Source organism: Stigmatopora nigra, chromosome 4, assembly GCF_051989575.1.
Source record: "Stigmatopora nigra isolate UIUO_SnigA chromosome 4, RoL_Snig_1.1, whole genome shotgun sequence".
Classification (NCBI taxonomy): Eukaryota; Metazoa; Chordata; class Actinopteri; order Syngnathiformes; family Syngnathidae; genus Stigmatopora; species Stigmatopora nigra.
Genome location: NC_135511.1, coordinates 8,289,712 through 8,309,663, shown reverse-complemented (window position 1 = coordinate 8,309,663; position 19,952 = coordinate 8,289,712). Strand labels below are relative to the sequence as shown.

Here is a 19,952-nt window from a genome sequence, read left to right as displayed (position 1 = left end):
TGTTACCCAGCAGAATGAAAACCTTTTTCTGGTCCCCTTGGAAACAGGAAACTTGACATTGTTCATAATCAAGTTTACAGTACATATTATTAAGAACTATCAGTTAAAAAAACAATATAAGTTATGTGCAAGATTTGTAATATTCCAGTGGTGTCAGTCTTCCCTGGGAAGGATGTGGAAGCACTCAGAAATCTGAAGCGACATGAGGACCTTGAGACTGGGTGCCAGGCTTGCTTCCAGCAGGTCAAAGGTTACACTCACCCTTGGTCCACCCTCACGACGGTTTTGCCGTTTGCCCTTTTGTGATAGTGCTGGACTTGGTCAATATTATGATGGGACTGAAGGAGTTCTTGTGAATGTAATGATAAGTATGGGAATGCACAGACAGACACACATGCATTCACACACGCACAGATTACACAAGGAGACCTTTAATGGCAACAAGCCATCTGGAGCAATCCTTAAAAAAAATCTTTGTGACAATACAATCTGGACTCCTTAAACCCCCTCTTTTGTCATCTTGTGTCGTTCCATTGAGCACAAGATTACATACTGCAATGCTAAGGTACCATCCTTCACGGAGGTGGGGTAGGTAGGAAATGCATTAAATCAGGGAGGGAGATTGATTAAGGTTTGCAAAAATATTCGGAACGATTTGTAATCAGACGTTACTCAATAAAATGTGGTGTAAATGCGGCTTGATGACAGTTCTGCAGATATCATGGGGGAAAAAAATATTGATGTGTATGAAGAAGGCAAAATTAACCAGAAAGAATCAAATCAAATTTTCACTTTCAATTGTTTACATTATGAAAATAACAGACAAAAAAATAATCACCTTCCCTAAAGTAGCATGAACATCTATGTGAAGTCAATAATACTGTACTGCATATTCTTTTGCACGAAATATACGTGCAGTACAGACACAATTTATATATTGTATTTTATCAACGATAGCTGTGGCTGTAATTGCAGTTGCTTTGACTGATACACGCATGCATTTACCTCAATCTGCAGCCCCGACATGGCATCTGTTAAGTTGCTATGGTTACACTAGAGTTGAGTGCAACGCATTATCATTTATTTCAGTAGTCTTCCTTTGACTAGTGGTTAGCGTGACTGTCTCACGGGTCAAAGGTCGGCATTTCACTTCCTGGCTTTCACTTATGTGATTTTTCCAGCTGTGGGTAAGACTCAAAAGGATGTACTATTGAATTTCAGATGGCTAATGTGAGTGAAATTTCCACTTTTGATGATGATTATTATTCAACGCCGTTTATACAGACTCTATGGCTTAAGATACTTTGCTTTGTTTACAATCATTGCACTAAAATGTGATTTAAAAATAAGGGGGGGGGGGGGGATAAGCTGGTGGCCTTAACGACGAGCAGGAAACAAGGCAGCTAATGAATATTCACTGGCCAGGCGTTTGCGCGTAGCTCACACTTGACATCTTTATTCCGCTTTATTACACTTTTATGTTGTGATATGCACTTGGTAGTTTGCAAAAAAAGGAAGAAAATAGACAAAGAAGTAATGCAAAAATGTACAGCACCGTATTGCATTCACTTGAATAATAAAAAAACAACTCAGTAACACTAAAAAAAGAGTTGGGAAATAATTCAAAAATGAAACCCAAAAATAAATGGGTCAGAAAAACTAATATGGAAAACGAATTCTCATCTCATTTCATTTTCTGAACCACTTTATCCTCATTAAGGTCATGGGGGGTGCTGGAGCCTATCCTAGCTGACAACAGGCCAGATGCAGGGAACATCCTGAATTGGTGGGCTGGAAAACAAATTAATTATTATGAAGACATACATTTCCCACCCAAAATTTGGCTCCAAACATGAACCAATGTTACTCCAATAAAATGAAAAAAAATACTTAATCAGAAAAATAATTTAAACACCTTTTGTCTTTGGTTGTTAAAAAGCTTTTTTTGGATTGAACTGAGGTTGTGAATTGTAAGAATAATAGTGAAGACACAAATCTACCTCAGTAATTTGCTTTTATTTGGCCTCAACAAAGGGTGAAATATATCTAGAATGATTGAAGTCAGTGGCATCAGTCTTCCTCGAGAGGGCGGCGGACGGCTACGCTCAAATCTCTTAACCTGAATTGACACGGGGACCTTCGAGACCGGGGGGCCAGGCCCGCTTTGAAAAGTCAAAGCTTACACTGACCTCGGGCCAGCCACTCGAAATTTTCGGCAATTGCCCTTTTTGTGATGCTCGTGGATCTGGTCAATTTTAGAAGGGGAATGAAGGAGTACTTGTTTGGCCTGCTGGAAGTCTTCCTGGGTCTGCTGGATGTCCTAAAAAGAAAATGATTCTCTATTATTTTAAGAAGACAGATCTAGAGCAGTCTTGCCAGATTGGGCTGTTTTCAAAGACGAGGAAAAAAGCCCCAACTCCATCAAATATAGGCTACTTTACTTTTCCAGTCCAACACAATACAATAGATTTTAAGGAGTAACTGTCCCTGCATTTCTGGTCAGAACCAGTTGGGAAGTTTAAGCATGTCGACTGACCTCAATCCATCACCGGAATCACTGAGACATCTCGCCCCAAGACTGTTTAAATAGCGTAAACCGCGTCTCCGCATACTCCAGAAATTCCAACCTAAACGCACGGTCAGTCAAAGGTTATGGCGTGGCGGGAGTCAAAAGTATGGCGGCGGTGCACCTTTTTGTCTTCATCTCCTGAAAGTATGGGTCGACATCTTGCTGGAAAAGTTGCATATTCTGAGCCACGAACTGGAATTCCCAGGCCTGCGAAAAAATACCCACACACTCATGAACCTTTTAAGTACTGTCGACGAGTGCATAATTGCAAATACCCGTCGGTTGTTATGTCTGCCCGAAAACTCAAAGTAAAATTGGAGGAACAAAGGATGGATATTGTTGTAAACTTACCCAGTCGTGATTCTGTACTTTGATTGCGAGTGCTGTCAGCACATCCAATAGGCTGAGTTCTGGTACCACCTCTTCATCCGATGTACCAGGGGTCAGCAATCCTAGGATCTGGAGTAGCATGCGGCTCTTTAGCGCTGCCCTAGTGGCTCCCTGGAGCTTTTTCAAAAATGTTGGAAAATGGAAAATGAGGAAGAGAAATAATATTTTCGGTTTTAATATGGTTACTGTAGCAGGAAAAACATGACATAACCAATCCAATGAGCTATCACATTTTTTGTCTTTCCAATTGGAAACTTCAAACTTTTGTGAATAAGTAAATGAATAACTTTCCTCGCTAATCAATTATGAAAGTAACTATGTGACCATAAAGAATATAAAATACGATTTTAAAAAGGGTTTTTGTTGTTCTTTTGTACAATAAAGATAAAACCTCCTCCTTACAGTACAAAAAGTCATGAATAATAAAACCTGACAAGCATCTTCATAATTATAAATTTGCCTTTAAACCAAAAGTTTCTCTGCAATATTATATTCATAAAATAATCAAATGAACACATCAACACCATTTGCAAGCAGACTATTTTCAGCCTAACAAAAAGAAATCATGGCACATCTAGCATTATTATTATGTAAAACGAGTGCTCCATAAAGAAGGAAGCGGGTATTGATTATGATTATGATCTTCTAAAAAAAAAAAAATCTAATGCCAACATATGAAGAAGAACCCTATCAGACTACAATACGCTAAACGACAGCATTGGTCATAGGTTGCACGGTCTCCACATTTTGTCCACTCATTGTCACTCAATGTTGAAGCAATTTTCCGAGCCATTTTCCCCTCTGGTGGCTGCCTCGCTGGGAGGACATCGCGTTAACGGCACCGTGTTCTAGTTAATTATGGAAGCAGCAGGTGTAATCATTTGCCCAATTAGCTTTTACACTTCATCGCTTCGCTCCATCGCAAAGTGAAAACACACGAGGCCCCGCCAAGTCATTTATCAGCGGAATCGTATTGAGAGGGAGGCTCCATTTGTAATTTTAAATTAGCCAGTGGAGGACGTGCGAGACAAACAAGTGCAGCGATGGGCCTATTTGATGAAAGGCAGCACTTGAAAGCCTGCCTTGGTCGTTCGTCCATGTATATACTGTAACGATAGAAAAATGTATGCGTCCAGAGAGTACTGGCGGATTGTTGGGTGAGTCGGGGTGGTGCATCACTAAGAGAGGTTGGGATGTGAAGAAGAGGAGAGAGAGAGGTGGGCTCCAGAGAACAGTGGTAAGCTGCAATAGGGAGTAGGTCAATCCGACTGACTCACTCTTGAATCACCATGGAGGCAGTGAATATCCACCTCCTCGCTGGCCATTACAACTCATAAATACCTCATACATGGCAAGATCCTGTGCTTGGGAGAAGGCGCTTAAGGGTAAGTGAGGCCCTAAATAAGGGGTTTCTCTTAAGGGGAGTCCAGATCTTTATTCTGACCGACCCCACACAGACAGTTTAACAAATTTAGACTTTGGATGGAAATTGCAGTATCTGACTGCATTCAATTGATTTTACTCTGATTGGTGAAAATGTGTTCTCTAGTTCAATGGGAATGATATCTTGCACCTACTGCAGTCTTTTGTGGGATAGTTTGTAGAGCCCCACAGTAAACAAAGTAGTTTACACACTGAAAGACGAACCAAATAATAAATAATAATAAATCCGTAAAGGCCAAATGAAGTCACTGACTTATCCTGAGGAATTGGATCATAAAAAGTCATTTTTCCTTCTAGATAAAAATAATGCAACTGTTTTTCCCTTCTTCATACACGAAGTGTTTTATGTGATGTACTCAAAATTGTACTGCACCCTATATGAGCTGTAAGCCATTTGGCTAACTATTTAATTGTTGTCTCTATCCCTCTCAAATGCCTCTAAAACATTCTAAAAAAAAACATAAAATGTATAGAGCAGATGTAAGAATCCTGGTTAAAAAAGAGAAGAAAAAAAACAAAGAATTGAAATTTTCTGTCATTTCTGTCACGATTTTAGCCACTATGGCAATTGACGATTGTGGAAACAGTATGTATAAAAGTATCAAATAAATAATGATAATAATAATATAAACATTGAGTAGACATATCACTTAGTACCTACTGGTGGGAACCCCAGTCAACTACTTCATCTCAAATCCATTTTTTATATTTGCGGCATGCATGAAAATTGACCATGTGTTTAATTTAGGCTTTTACAAGACTAGACACAAATATTATAACAACAGATATTTATGAAAGTGTAGATTATTGCATCAGAGGTACACTAAATGAATGAATGATTACTTATGTTACATTAAGCTTTGATATTTGATTAAGTATTTTTGTTTTCATCCTATAAAAGTATTTTACTGTATAGTAGTGTATTGTAATGGGTATAACAGGTTCAAATTATAGATGAAATGTGATATGATCATTTTGAAAAGGATCTTCCATGTTCATTTCACATTGCTGCCAAATGCATGATGAAGATCAGACTCGGACAGATGAAAGGCTTTAATTAAAGATTCATTCAACTGAATGGTTGAATGTTACATCAGCGATCCTGCTTTTTCAGAGAAAATTTTGGTTGTAGCAGATAAGGTTTGACAGATTCATGATTGGTGGATTCTTCTGAATCCTTGTGTCCATATGAAAATATAATCTTTACAAAGCCGACAGTTACTAGTCAAAGAACATACCCACATTGCAGATGCATCACTTTGGATGAATAAATCTTTTTTATGTCTGTGTTTTTTTTCCAATTCCTATTTTTTAGGGGATTCTTCAAAGAAAAGTGTCAAACTCATTTTGGTTAGCGGACCGTCTTCACAGCTTTTTCATTTGTTTTTTAAGACTAAATGAGGAATAACCATTTATTTGAACCCCTAATTTTAGGTAAAAGAATGAGAAAAAGAATGACCTACAATTCTCTTCACATGTATATTCTGATGATTTGAAAAATTATTTTTAAATCAACAAAGATTAAGATAAAATTGAACAATTCGCACAATCACAGTATTAATGTACATGTCTACTTTCAATGTCAATTTTACTCGTCACACCATGCAAACTAGTATGAACCTTTCAGAATGAAAAGTGCAATTTCAATCCTTCCTCTCTATGCCTAGCAAATGTATGCAGACGGTCTTCAAAAAAAATTCTACATGAGGTAATTATTTTTTCACAGAAAGGTTATTTTCAGTCCAAAGGTGGCACAGAAGCAGAGAAAGGCTTGCACTTGAACCATGGAATTAACTTTCTGCAATGCAAGTGCCCTCAGAGTAGCTTTAATTTATACATTTGACATCAAGCTTAAAAATATAAGTAAAGTGGTATCTCTACAATTAATTATCACAATTAGTCTACAATTGTATCTTTAATTTGCGAGCATTAGCTATCTGCAATAAATACAGTTTCCCAAAAAATACCCATTTTGCGGGATAATATTTTTTTAATTTTGTTAAAGAATACTGAATTGAATCGGTCATAGAGTTTCCAAATCTTTGAATTTTCCTTTCGAATACAGATGAACATTAATGATGTTCAACACCTTAAATGTTCAGCTTCATTGCACCCTTGATATCATTTTCAGACCAATTAAGTGAAACCGGATTTCCCACAGCACACCTGATGGTCCCTCATGACCCACTAATGTGCCAAAAGTTGGGTATGACTGACAGAAGATGAATTGGAAGCAAAAAGGAAAAATGCTGCTGCCCCCTTTACCGGAAAATTACAACTGACCAGAGAAGGACAAACAATAAATGCTCTCTTGGCTTTTAAGTTTTTTTCTTGTATACGCAATGCTGAAAAGAGTGTAAATTTCCTCTCTCCACTGACTAGTGCATGAGCTAATAAGACAGCCAAAGCCTGTATGTGTTTTGCTTATCAATGACACTGGCTGAACGCCATTCTGTCGAGCATGCTGCTCTTTTCATGTCAAGTGAATCAGTGTGTTGTGGCAGATGGAACACACTTATTAGGTTGAAAAAACTAAAAGGTAAATCGTGGGCTTAGTATGTGTAAATGAGAGTCATCATGCAAATCTATGACAGAGGCCATTTCTGAGCAGACCTTACACACCAGAGGAGGCTGTACTGTACTGCCAGTTCTGAGCAGATGGCGCAGTTGGACACTTTCCTGCCTCAGAGGGAAAAAAAAACATAAGCTTTGATGCGTCTTTGAAGTCCTGCACATGTCCATTTTGCCAGTGGGCACCATTTGCCTTGACCTTGAGGAGCAACTAAAAGCCACAGCAGCACATGTGGAAATTCCAGTCTGCAGGTGGGGGACCTTGTTACAGCTGGCTGACTGATGAAACAACAGAGTGCTATTAACTAGAGTGTATCCCTGAGGATATAATCAAGATTTAAAAAAAAAATGTTTTTCACTCAGATTAGTGGCAACTGATGGACAGTTCATTTGACCTGGTAGAGGCTAATAGAGAATGAACCCCTACAGTTCAAATGGATTGTCAATTCTAACATTGTCAACGACATAGACATATTTAATCAACAATGAATTAAGTCATAGGTTGTATGTGGATCTTTTGTCATAAAATGCCTTTGGCTGCACAGCAAAGTTGAACCCAGGAGTGGGAAGCAGATAAAAGGAGAGGAAGTGCTGGTGCACAACTTAGGATTTTAGTGCAAACATAAATCATACAAATAATAAAAAACTGGGACAAAGTTAACTTAATAAAACTAAAACAGGGGAGGCACATACCGAACAAAGAGGTAAAACAGTACTCACTCAATCCAGCACAGGAAAATATGAAACAATACTCCCATAAAACACTAGGGTTTAAATACACAGAGAGGGGTTGACGACTAAATACAAACACCCAGGTCACACAATGGAAGGCGAGCCAGGAGGGACACAATGGGGCAAAACACATACAAATCACGCAGACACACAAGGAAACACACTCATCCACCAACCCCAAAACGTCTTTCCATGATTGGAGGGCGTTTTCAGCCCCATCCTTCAAAAATTGTTGATGGATCGCATGGATTTTTCAAACAGCGAGGCCTGAATAACAATATTTCATTGTATCGGTATCGACAGATATCTTCAGGTATCAGGATCTGATCAAAATTGAAAAAAAGTGGATCGGTGGAATCCTATCAGTAAGCAAGCATTCAATAGTTTTCTAGCAAAAAATCAGAAAAGTGGAAGCTTCTTTTTAAAATCGAAATATCCTTCAATTCTATAATGACTCCCTTCCTGTACATAATGTATACGGGTCACACAGCATCTTTCCATTTATCTCATTTGAAAGTAGCCCAGTGGTTTTTGCGTAATCATGGTGGCAGATGGATAAATAAGACAGCAGATGTAGGTGAACATTAACATGAAAATTGTTTATGCAACGCACTGCCGCGCTTAAAAGACACAGCATTTGGCCCACATTTGTGGCTCTGACACGGTTCAACTTCAATTCATTTCTTTCCTCACCCCTCTTTTTGTTAAAAACGTGCAGTGGTTGTGGCTGAAGTCAGCACGAAGGTCGTGTGAGGGCCTTTGCGTTATTTGCCGTAGACTAATGCCACTAATTAAGGGCATCTCCTCAAGGAAGGTACTACTATTCTCAGCCCACTCCAGGGGATGCTGTCTACCCAACTCGGCCCGCTGGACATGTGTTTATACACACACACATGCACACACTCACCCCAATTAGAAAGTCACATGCACACAAAGTTCACGCACAAACACAGCGGGCCTATTAAACATGAAAGCCAATGCTACGTTGTGGTGTTACATGAAGAAATGAATGCTTTCCACCTTGTTTGCTCAATAGATGTGAAGTGATGACCTTTGTTAACAACGCTTTCCCTGACTGGGGAAGCAATTACCCTTAAATTATACCAAATTGGTATTTCTGCCAAATCAAGTAAATAACGGATTTCATATGTCCAATATGCAAAGCAGGCTTTACAGAATTCCTGGTCATAGAACATTTGAGCCTCAATTTTTTAGCTGTTTGCCTTATAGATTGCGAAGACCTAATAGGTACATCAGAGTCAAACTGGGATATACATCCAATTTGTCAAAATGGATGCTCTATTGCTGTTATAAATATTTGGTTATATTTCTAAAGCAGCACAACTTTAAAAGCTTCATAGCAATCTGACATTAGATTCCATATTCACACGCTGAATTCCTATTTTCTACAGCTAGCAACCATATTAGAGTTATTTAGAGCATAATAATATATATTTAGTCTCATATTGAGACTTTGTAGTTAAATTTGTGTCAGCTGGAATATAAAATGCAAGGGAAGCAGGTTTCCTTTCCTAACACCATTAATTAATCAGTGTTTTTTTGACATAACTTTCCTAGACTTGGTAGTACCAGGAGACACTACACAGACAGGTAGGTAGCTTTGACTTTTAGGACAGTCAGCCCGCTGTATAATTGAGTGATCACTTGAATGGCACCATCCACTCATCCACCCATTTTCTATACACAATGATAAGATCGCCTGTATGTTATAGTCTACTCTTGCAAAGTTTTGGTTAAAGTTGTGCTAAATACTGACTTATCACCAGTTAATCATAAAGAACAGTCTATCTGCCTGCCGCTATATTGGGACTTGACATGCTCTTTTGGGGCGTAACATGACTAATCCCTTACCCCAACCATGCACCTGATAGCAATGTTATGGCTCAGACTTACAGGCTGCAGCCAGATATTCCATCATAGGCCATGTAGTTTTTGTGAACTGCACAATCATAAAACACAAAACAATTTATAACTACATTTTAAAAAGAGTCAGCCTAACTTGAAATTTCAGGTCAACCTATTTCACTCGCATTCACAAGGGTGCAGGATAGGAAGACTTGCTAATGCAAGTCATTACCAAAAACTCCAAATCTGAAATAAGCAGAATATGTCAAGTAGGCAGAACATAAAATTTGAAGTGTACTGAAGTAAAATTGAATTGCATACACATGCATGGCAGGATAATGCATATTGAAGTGAAGTTGCACAGTCTGGCTGACTAAGCAGTCACCAGCGCACTCTTTTAAGGGGATTATAAGGAAGGAAAAAGCCGGGTTCAGAAGCAAACAGAAATTAAGTAAGCAGAACGTAAAATTTCAAGTACCGCAAACAGAGCGTAAAATTTCAAGTACCGTTATCAGAACGTAAAATTTCAAGTACTGTAAGCAGAACGTAATATTTCTAGTTTTTACAACTTTCATTTGAGTTAGTATGACTTAGTATCTCAAGTTCTTCCTACTTAGAAATGCAGGTTTTACCCCAAAACGTGCTTAACCAGATTGGTAAGGTCTGTCACAAATACTCAAAGTAACAAGTTATTGACAAAAACCTGAATTGTGCTTGCTTAAAATATTAAATAAGAACACCCTTTCAGAAGCCTATTTTTTATTTTTTTATTTTACAATGCAGAAAGGCCTGACTGGACATTCATAACTAGACCACAAATCACCCACTAATAAAGTCACATAAAACAAATCAATAAGGAGATAAATCGCAGCTCGAAAATATTAAAACCTTAAAAAAAACGTACCCTTTGGTGTATGTCTTGGTAGCAAAAAAATGTGAAGTAATAAGAGTAGAAAAATAATTATAACAATAGTCTGCAGTAAAAAACTATAATAAATTTCATATTAATTTAATATATTCATTCATTTGCCACACTCACCGCTTTGTCTGAATCGGTGTGCATACGTCTCAGAATCCATGTTGATGCCGCTTGTTTCTTCGCGTTTAGATATCGTCTCCTCGGTCCCCCATTTTCCGGCCTTGTTGTTTATATAATCCGAAAAATCAGACTGGCGGAGACGGCGCTCACGAAGTAGAAAACACGATGAATGATTCAGGATCGCGTATGTAAGACAGGTCGCGGGGCTTGTCGTCAAACCGTAGTGGTGGTCGATTTACGCAGGATTGTTTTCTGGGGTTTGAGGGAACCCGGCTGAGGAGGTACGCAAGGCGGAGGAGGGGGGGTGATCGCCTTGGGTGGAAAACTGTGGCTGACCGAAAGGCCGCCGTTCTCCAACATGAGTTGGAGAGGGAGAGGAGACGCAGGAGGAGAGGAAGGTGAGCAATAGTGCACGGGGCTGAGTCGCATGTCGTTGAGCTCGGCCTGTAAGTGCAATTCTGATTCATCCACGTCATACTGGAGGTCACAGTCCGGACAATAGCCGTGGTACTGGACCTTTTCGCTGAAACGGACGCGCTCCCTCTCGCGGGGCTCCCTGCCGGGAGCCTTTGGGCACTTGTTCTTTTCGTGACGGAGAAGGGGCATCGGTCTGGGCAGCGTAGGAACCAGACTGGACTCCGGGAGCCCGCCGTCATTAGTAATGAAACACGACGTCGGCGAGAATAAATCCCGGTTTGGCTTGAAAGGAAAAACAACGCCGTTTTTCAAAGATGAGCCGTTTGCCTTGGATAGATTCCCAGACAGAACTAACGTCGGATGAGTCAGATTTTTTCCATAGTGATCCTCGGTTCTCGTCGAGGTAAGCCTGGGCGGAGGCAACGGCGGGTGTGCCTTCTTGTGTACGGTCAAAACGGCGGGCGGCAAGGCAAGGAGAGGGGCCACGGGGGTCGGCGGCGCCAAGAGCCAGTCGTCGGCAAAGAATTTCATCTTCTCCAGGCTGGACGCCGTGGTGGTGGTAGTGGCGGTGGAACTGGAGCTGGAGTTGAGCGTGTCCGTCTTGGAACTGTCTGTCAGGCCATCTTCTTCCAGCTGTAGGTCGCACGTCAAGGTGTCGATATCATGAACGACCTGGGGCGGGGAGGATGTGTCACATAAAAAAAACAACGTCAACATTATCAGTAAAGAAAACTAGAGAAATAACGAGCATTAACCTCCATCTCATCACCCTAATCAATGCAATGAAAAGCTCAACGTGTAACATTGAAATGGCTAAAATGTGATTGAGGAGGCTGATCCGGGAGATTAAATATCGATTGAGATAACACACTGACACGCGCTCCGTTGGGAGGAAAAGAAATATCTCAGCAATTTATGGGGATGGCCATGAGCCTACCAGACTCACAGCTGATTGATGGACTACAACGATCCCATTCAGCAAAGCACACCAGGGAAGTGGCAAAATCAACAATATCCTGGCATTAGTAACTCATAGCTCGTCTTAGCAAAGGTGAAGGAGCACAACATTCAGGAAGTATTGCACTTGGGCAGCTTTACTTCTCAGGTGCCATTACCTCATTCATTGCCACTGAAATCAAGAAATGGATCATGTTCGTATATGAAGTCATTAAACTTCAAGTTGTTCCTGAATATTGAAAAGGAAGCTGTTCTAAAACATTCAATTTGAAACCAGGTGGCTTGTGTTGAATACTATTGAATTGCACGTTCAAAATGCAGTAGTAGTGATTTAAAAAGGTTGGTTGGAAGAATTAATTCAGTCAGTCTTTTGCGTATAATTAGATTTTTTTGTTCTTAATCCTACTATTGGTACCGAACATAATTCACCAAATACTTTATAATTGGACGCTAAAGCAATATGCAATATTTTCAAGGCCAAAACAGGTTTACATTTTGTTATTCCACAAATAATTGACAAACTCTTTCTACACAAAATTGATGTTTTCATATGAAAAAACAACAAAAACATTTGATAATTTTAACACATAGCCCATACAACATATTTCAAAACATTAAACTTTACTGCATATGATTTTGACTTTTGCTCTTGCTTTACACCTTGAAAAACGGTAGTTTTATATGTTCACCCCCAACCTCTGTTCCTTTTCTTTTTTTTTTTAATTTCTACACACCTATTTCTATTGTTGCATCACACACACTATTTCAGTGTAAAAATTCAATCAAATTGTGTTCTACACTAAAGCAAGACTGCCACCTAATCAGCCTACATTTCCTCTAACCAAGCCTTGGTCAACCTTCCGTTGAGCAAACCACTTTCTCCTCCTGTCAGATAAAAGAATCGGAAGGAAATGTAATAAAGGCTGTGGATTGAGAGCCTTAAACTCCATTGATAGAACATAGGTTAAGAACCAATGCACTGTAGAAAGGCTGCTTGTGGAACCACAGGAGAAAGCAATAATACTATGACTGCTAGCTTCCAAACAGTAAAGGACATTGAAAATGACATTAGATATAAGCCCTGCGAGCACATAATGACAGCAAGACGAGTTCTAATTATGTAGAGGGTGTGCCAAGGTGGAAGAAGAAACGGTAGAAATCCGTAGTGGGAGATTCCATTGAACACAGCGAGAGTAAATTAGGCCAAAAAAGGGAAGAATTCAAAAAGAGGAGTACTTTGGATGGATTTGCGGCCTGCTGTGCATTAAACACAGAAGAAGCATCCACACGGAGTTCAGTGTGTTGACGGAGAAAAGCAGGTAAATGCTCAAGCACTATGGATGCGAATGGCACATAGACAACACTGATATTTCCAACACTTGAATTAAACTCAACCCTGAAATCAAGAGGTGGACAAAGGACAACAAGTGTGTCGCAAACAAGCCATAAAATGGGTTATTATCTGAGGCTGTTCAGTGCTTCAACAACAATAGGAATATTTACACAAGATGCACTTTGGTCAAACGAGCAAAAATTATGTAAACATAAACAGAGTGCCTGGATAGATTACTATACTTAGTTTTTAGATGTCTGTTAACATTGCTTTTATAGTCATTTGAATTTTATAACACCACTTGTGCAGAGAGAAGCCATGGCACTGGGTGATCATTGGCTGCCAACCATTCCAAGTGAAAAGGATTGGACACCTATTGTCGTCAATGGCAGCCATTTAGTTATCACAACAATAAAATGGTCAGAAGAGTTGATTCACATCCTCATCACCACTATGTATTAGGGCTGAATTAACCTAGAGAAAAGATACATTGCAATTTTCAGTTGGATAATGTTAAAATTTGACACAATTTTAGTGAGTAGAGTCACCCCTATTATAACTACCTTTTTTAAAATTTTTATTCTTCAATGCATAGTCCTAGTAGTAAGAGTGGATTCCCCTTATGAGTTTTAGCGTGGATTTTCAAATGTTTATGAACTTTAAAAAGAAAAAAAAGAAAATTACTTTTTAATAATTAATAGCAGAACAAATCATGAAGAATTAAAATAATAATGAAGGGAAGACTGTATTACCCTATTAAGCATAAAGTATATAAACAAAGCATTATTTAAATTCCCCTTAGATATGAGTGAGTGTGAATAGATGTGCCCTGCAATTGGCTGGCAACCAATCCAGTGCGTAAAACGCTGACAGCCCAAAGCCGGCTGAGATGGGCTTCAGCACCCCCGCGACTCTTATGAAGATAAGCGTAACAGAAAATGAATGAATCTTCTGTCTTGGTCATAAGATTGGAACGGGAGCATATGTTGTTCTATGGCCTGAATACATCTTTCTGCATTGTCGGTGCCTTTCCAGATGTGCAAGCTGCCTTTCCCACACATATTCACGCAACCCCATACATAGAAAACGCCTGCATTTCTGCATTCTGTTTAGAAGTGGATTTTTATTTGCACAGTATAATTTCAGCTGGGAATGGCAGAAAACACGGTGGATTGTGTTTGTGGACAATGGTTTTTGGTATTTGTATTGCTGAGTCCATTCTGTGATTTTTTTGTACTGTAGCATTGCTGTTTGTGGCGCAGTGCTGTTTAGGGGTCCGAAAATCACGAGCATCGAGTAAGATTTTTCAGCCTTGACCTATATGCATTGCTCCAGATTCTTAGAATCTTTTAAGGATGTTATGCACTGCAGATGATAACGTCAAACTCTATACATTTTTTTTTGGCTGCAAAACTGGTATTTTTCACTAGCTTTTTTGGAACATAATCTTGGCTTTAGAGAAACGCTGAAATTCCAAGACCATTTTTTATACTCATGTTGCCAATGAACCCAACTCGTAAAAAAAGTCTTATATTTCCTCCTATTGCAACCTGTACCAACTTGTCACGACTTAAAATATAAAATTACAATATTTATCTTATAGAACGATTCATTTTCTCTGTTATATTGAGTTGTCCTTCATGATTTTCAAAACTTTTTTGAAATCTGATTTCTATCTACTGTGAAAATGTATTATTATTGTGATTACTATTTTGATGTAAAACCGATGAATCTTTATGCTTTACTATGCATAGTCATCATCCCTAGCAGTGCAGCTTGTAAAAAGTTTACAACTGTTAAAAAGAAGCCATGGATCTTGCACATTAGAGAGGATACTATTGGTCAACCCTGTCTGCTTATTCTGCATATCTTTTTGAGAAAACTTGTGATGTTTTTTCTTATCAAGCTATATGTTACCCACCTCCACAAACTAAAAATATATATATACATATATATTTATATATATATTTGTGCAAGCCCAGCCACATTATCTGCCAGCAAACTTTGGTGCATTTTTGGTAAAACTCAACCTTGATTTTTTATAAAAGCATGACCTCAGAATCAATCTTTTGAGACACACTGCAATAAGAGAGAGATGGGACAAAAACAGTGCATTTGAGTGATGACTGACGGGTAAAATAGACCACAATGTTCTTTGGAAGAATCTAGTCATCACTTTTTTTGTAGTCTTACCACATCTCAGTCTTAGAGCTCCTTAAAGGCAGTTTCTTTAACCTTGTGGCTTCTATTCTTTAGAGATGGTTGAATGGGGTTCTGTCTTTTGAAATGATTCTAGGAATTAGAGAAACACAATGTGTCGGGTGGTGGGCATGTCACTTTCTCAGTTCTGAGGTTTGATTCTCAGCTTTAGACTTTCTGTGTGGAGTTTGCATGTTATCCCATAAAGGTTAATTTGAGAGTTTCAATATCCCAAGCGTGTAAATGGGAGTGTTTCAAACTGAACGGGGCAAGTTGTGTCCAATAAATGCGTATAAACATTCTAAATATAACTTTTTGTATTTAAAAAAAAGGGAAGGGATAAATAAATAAAAAAGTTAGGTCTCTTTTAAACAGTTACCACAAAACTGATGAGTCAGTGCAGTTACTTTGCATTTATTTTCCATTGCCTTTGACAGAGAACGAAGAAAAGTGTGGCTTGACTGCAACACTGCTTATAATTACAAATCAGCATCAAGTGTGTGGGCCTGGGTATCAATCAAACTATTCTGATACTCGTACTGATACCAAAACATTCTAAAAAAACGTTTCTGAAGAGAACTTGATTTTGATAACTCATTCATTTTCTGAACTGCTTATTCTCCCCCAAGGATCATAGGGGTGCTGGAGCCTATCCTAGTTAACTAGGGTGACACCCTGAATTAGCCAATCACAGGACACAAGGAGACACACAACTATTCGCGCTTACACTCATACCTAAGGGCAATTTAGAGTGATTAACCACTTTTACGTTACGCCGGTCTGCCCATTTCGATAATTAACAACAGGCAAATGATATTTCACATTACAGTACAAATCTTGCTGTTATTATTTTTTTCAAATAAATATGTTTGAACCCACGCAGTTTTCAGAAACAATGAATAATAATCAATTCCCAGGCCAAACGAGCATTTTCAAACAAGCAATAGGTCAGTTTCTAATGCCTAATGTTACATATGTGCCTTAGGAGTTTTTCTTCAGAAAAAGCAACTTTAAGATATAACTTGCAAAAAGTGAAAATCACTCGAGTTTTTGAGGGATAGAAACACCACATAAATCAAAGTACAGATATAGTCCATTGGTGAAGTTTCCTATCCCAGCTTGAAATCCCCAATTGTGTCAGTGGTCTTTAAATCCAGATTTAATTTTGGTCTTCTTTAAGCAATCGTTGGACATTTCTTCATCCAACTCGACTGCTGTGAATTATCGTGGTTTATTGTGGCGTGTGAAAAGAATGCAATAAAGACATTCTAATGGAGAATACATTCTTTTAAAACAAGCAGAAGTCGTGCACCAGTAAACTAGTCATTGTCTATGGGGAAGGGATTGTTTCTTGCGTGAGGTCCCTTTAGCTGGTGAAGTGATGTGCTTTTTTGGCGGATCTGTTTTTAAAAGTCAGAGCAGAAGAACCCTTGATAAGTGCACCTTTTTCATGTTCCCCGAGCTTTGGGACACTCGGAAAGGGACTTTGAAAGCTTTGCCTTCTAAAGCTAAACGATATTTCCAAGCGCTTTGGTGTAAAACTGTAGTTCCTGAATAAGATTAAATGCTCCGCTTTCAGGAGAAAAACAAAAACCCAACTCTACTCAAGGCCAACGTAGACTTAGGGGGAGCACATGACAGTGACTATGAACTAAGACGCAATACGCAAAAAATTATGTAGCCAATCAAAAACCACCCCGACTGGCATATGAAGTGGATGTATTATTTGTTGTGTTTTAAAAACAAGCTGCTGTTCTATTGTTACAAGCTCAAAGCCTGTCAAGTCACTGCTCTTATCTTTTGTTGAGCTGTACACTATCATTTTTTTAAATCTATTCCTCCATTATTTGTGGACAAATCACAATTATATAATTTGGTAGGTATGTTCTAAGGACCTGTACACATGGATCCTTAGAGGGTGACTTTTAATGGCCAATTAATTAAATGCGGATTTATATTTGCCTGTAGCTTAGTGGTTAGCCTGTATAGGGCATGCAGACTAACGCAGTGTGCAGCCTGTACAGCAAATTAGTGCTTGTGTATAAAATGAGGGCAAAAAGTACTGTTTTCCAAGGGAGGGGTGTTTTGACTGGAACACAACAGAACACTTTGATAATCCAATGAGAATTGAGAATTCAGATCACAACAGATTTTTTCATCATACGACTTGCTGCTGCAAGTTCAAAATTTCTATTGATTCATTCAGTTTCTGAACCACTTTTTCCTCACTTGGGTCATGGGGGTGCTGGAGCCTATTGCAGCTGACTTTGAGCTAGAGGCGGACAACAATTCAGACTCAAAATTTAGAGTGTCCAAACAGCCAACCATGCATGATTTTTGGAATGTGGAAGGAAACCAGGAGAAACCCAAGCAGGCCTGAGGAAAACATGCAAACTCCACAACCTGGATTCAAACCCAGAACCCCAGAGCTGTGAGGCTGGTGCGCTAACCACTCATCACCGGGGTTGCCGCATCAAAAGTTTGAAATGCCTGATTTTTGTGTGGATTTGGCCACAAATTAAAGATTTAAAAACTGCATATTGCCTTCCAGTGAGCTTGATTGCTCACTTTTGCAATCCAACGCATTTGGCTCAGAAGCGTTCATAAAAATTACAGCAACAACAACTAGCTCTCATTCTTTTTTAAAAATCCCTGCAGCCTCCCACTGTTCTGTTCATCTTGACACTTGTGATGCAAAGTGCGTCTCTCGTGCTTGGATGGACTTTTTTGAAGCGTGCCAAAAAAAGGACTGGCCAGATGAAGTAATAGAGTTTAACTCTCGCCGCGCTCTTAAAAGAGATAATTTGTTGGGACACGTGCAAGATGTAAGCGCAGCATCCCAGTGTGCAGACGTTGCTGTAGGACAGCCACCATCCGGGCCTGTGCCAAGCATCTGTGCGGGGTGCCTCCTCAGAGCAAGGCTCGTATCCAGCTCCCCGTCTAACAGATACGTGAATCTCAAAGGGATTAGAGACCGACACTTGCATTGATAGCAACGGGCCCTCTAGGCATCTTTTCAGCTTGCGCGGTGTCCGAACAAATGATCCTCTGCACAATTTCCTGCGGGCAACAAAGGGGTGGAAATGAAGAGCGAAAGGGAGGGAGGAGATGGAACATCACACAGACAAAACGACAAGAGATTGATTACAATGCCTTTGCGCTCTTATTCATCTCCAATGCCTGTTGGGATACATGGAGAAAACAGCAACAAAAAAGTTGCAGGACATAAAAGCAGCAGAAGTTGCATTTGATTGTTTTGCGAGGCATCTTCTTAAGACTTTGGATCTTTTGAAAGATGCCTGCAGTAAGAGATGATGGATATAGGCAGAGAAGAGATAAGACAAGAGTGGGATCGGGTAGAACTTGCAGTCAGATGGCAGGTGGTCCGGTGGTGATGATGAAATGGGATGTAAAAGCATTAGAAATGAATGAGGGAACACACCCACAGTGACATTCTTCAAAGCTTGTATGTGTGGGTAAGTCATGGGGGGCTCACACCTACCTTCTGGGCCACATGTCTTCAGAGCAGGGGGGAGGAGCTAAGGGATGTTTGTGTATGTGTGTCACAAGAAGCTTGAAATTGCTGGCATCCATCAACAAAAAAAAAAACACATGATGAAAGTGTAAGTGTGTGCATGTGTACGTGTGTGCGCGTTTACCTCTTTGAGCTCCTTTGCCACATCCTTCAGGTCTCCCAGAATGGTCTCCAAATTGTCCACGATGGTCTTGATTTCCCTCTTCACTTGCACTTTGGCCACTGCTCCCTCTGCGCCGTCGGTTGTCCCGGACATTCTTGCCACTTCACGGCCGGCCTCTTCCCATGAGCGCATCCACGAGTGAAACCGACTCCACGCCGCCCCGATGACACTTTATGGCCATGTCCACGTCCCGTGTTTGTCTTCCCCCGATCGGGCGCCTACATCGCATCATCCAGCCCGGTCAAGACGCGGTGGCTTGTCAGACGGCGAGCTAACGCCGACCACCACTACGCATGCGCACTGCCGCCTGGCACCAAAGGCTTCGGTGTAAATATTGGTTCATTTCAACGAGAATATCCACTTGAGTTGTCTTTTGCCTTCCCTGTCCTCAGTTTTCTTTGCAGATACACCTCACGCAAAGCAGTAAGAAAAAAATCTATGTCATTTCAAGTCAGAAAGCGCCAAATTCAACATCTTGTTGACCAAATAAAGCGGTTCGAGATTGAAATCAAGTTGTTCTAATTATCCACAATCATCGACTATTTCGCTAATGTGGCGCCTCTTATCCAGAATGTCCCCAGGGGTTCCGGGTTTTCTTGTCTCAGGCTGGATGTCATCGTGTCTCCATCACATCTTCTATGGAGACTCGAGTGGTACCAGATAGAAGAAGATGCTTTCTCTCCTCCTCTCTCTCCTCCTCTATCTCTCGAATTTTAGTAAATGTGCTACATATCCAAT

At 39.8% G+C, this 19,952-nt stretch overlaps 1 protein-coding gene across 1 annotated transcript; it reads right to left on the bottom strand.

Moving 5' to 3' along the window:
- Positions 1-1,407: 1,407 nt before the first annotated feature.
- prr16 (proline rich 16) lies at positions 1,408-19,859 on the bottom strand. The gene is made up of 6 exons (XM_077716069.1): positions 19,176-19,859; positions 10,611-11,699; positions 2,921-3,076; positions 2,691-2,776; positions 2,537-2,627; positions 1,408-2,320 (listed from the first exon to the last, which is right to left on the bottom strand). The coding sequence occupies exons 1-2, from the start codon at positions 19,344-19,346 to the stop codon at positions 10,824-10,826; spliced, it is 1,047 nt and encodes a 348-aa protein (XP_077572195.1). The 5' UTR covers positions 19,347-19,859; the 3' UTR covers positions 1,408-2,320; positions 2,537-2,627; positions 2,691-2,776; positions 2,921-3,076; positions 10,611-10,823.
- Between the last annotated feature and the right edge of the window lie 93 nt (positions 19,860-19,952).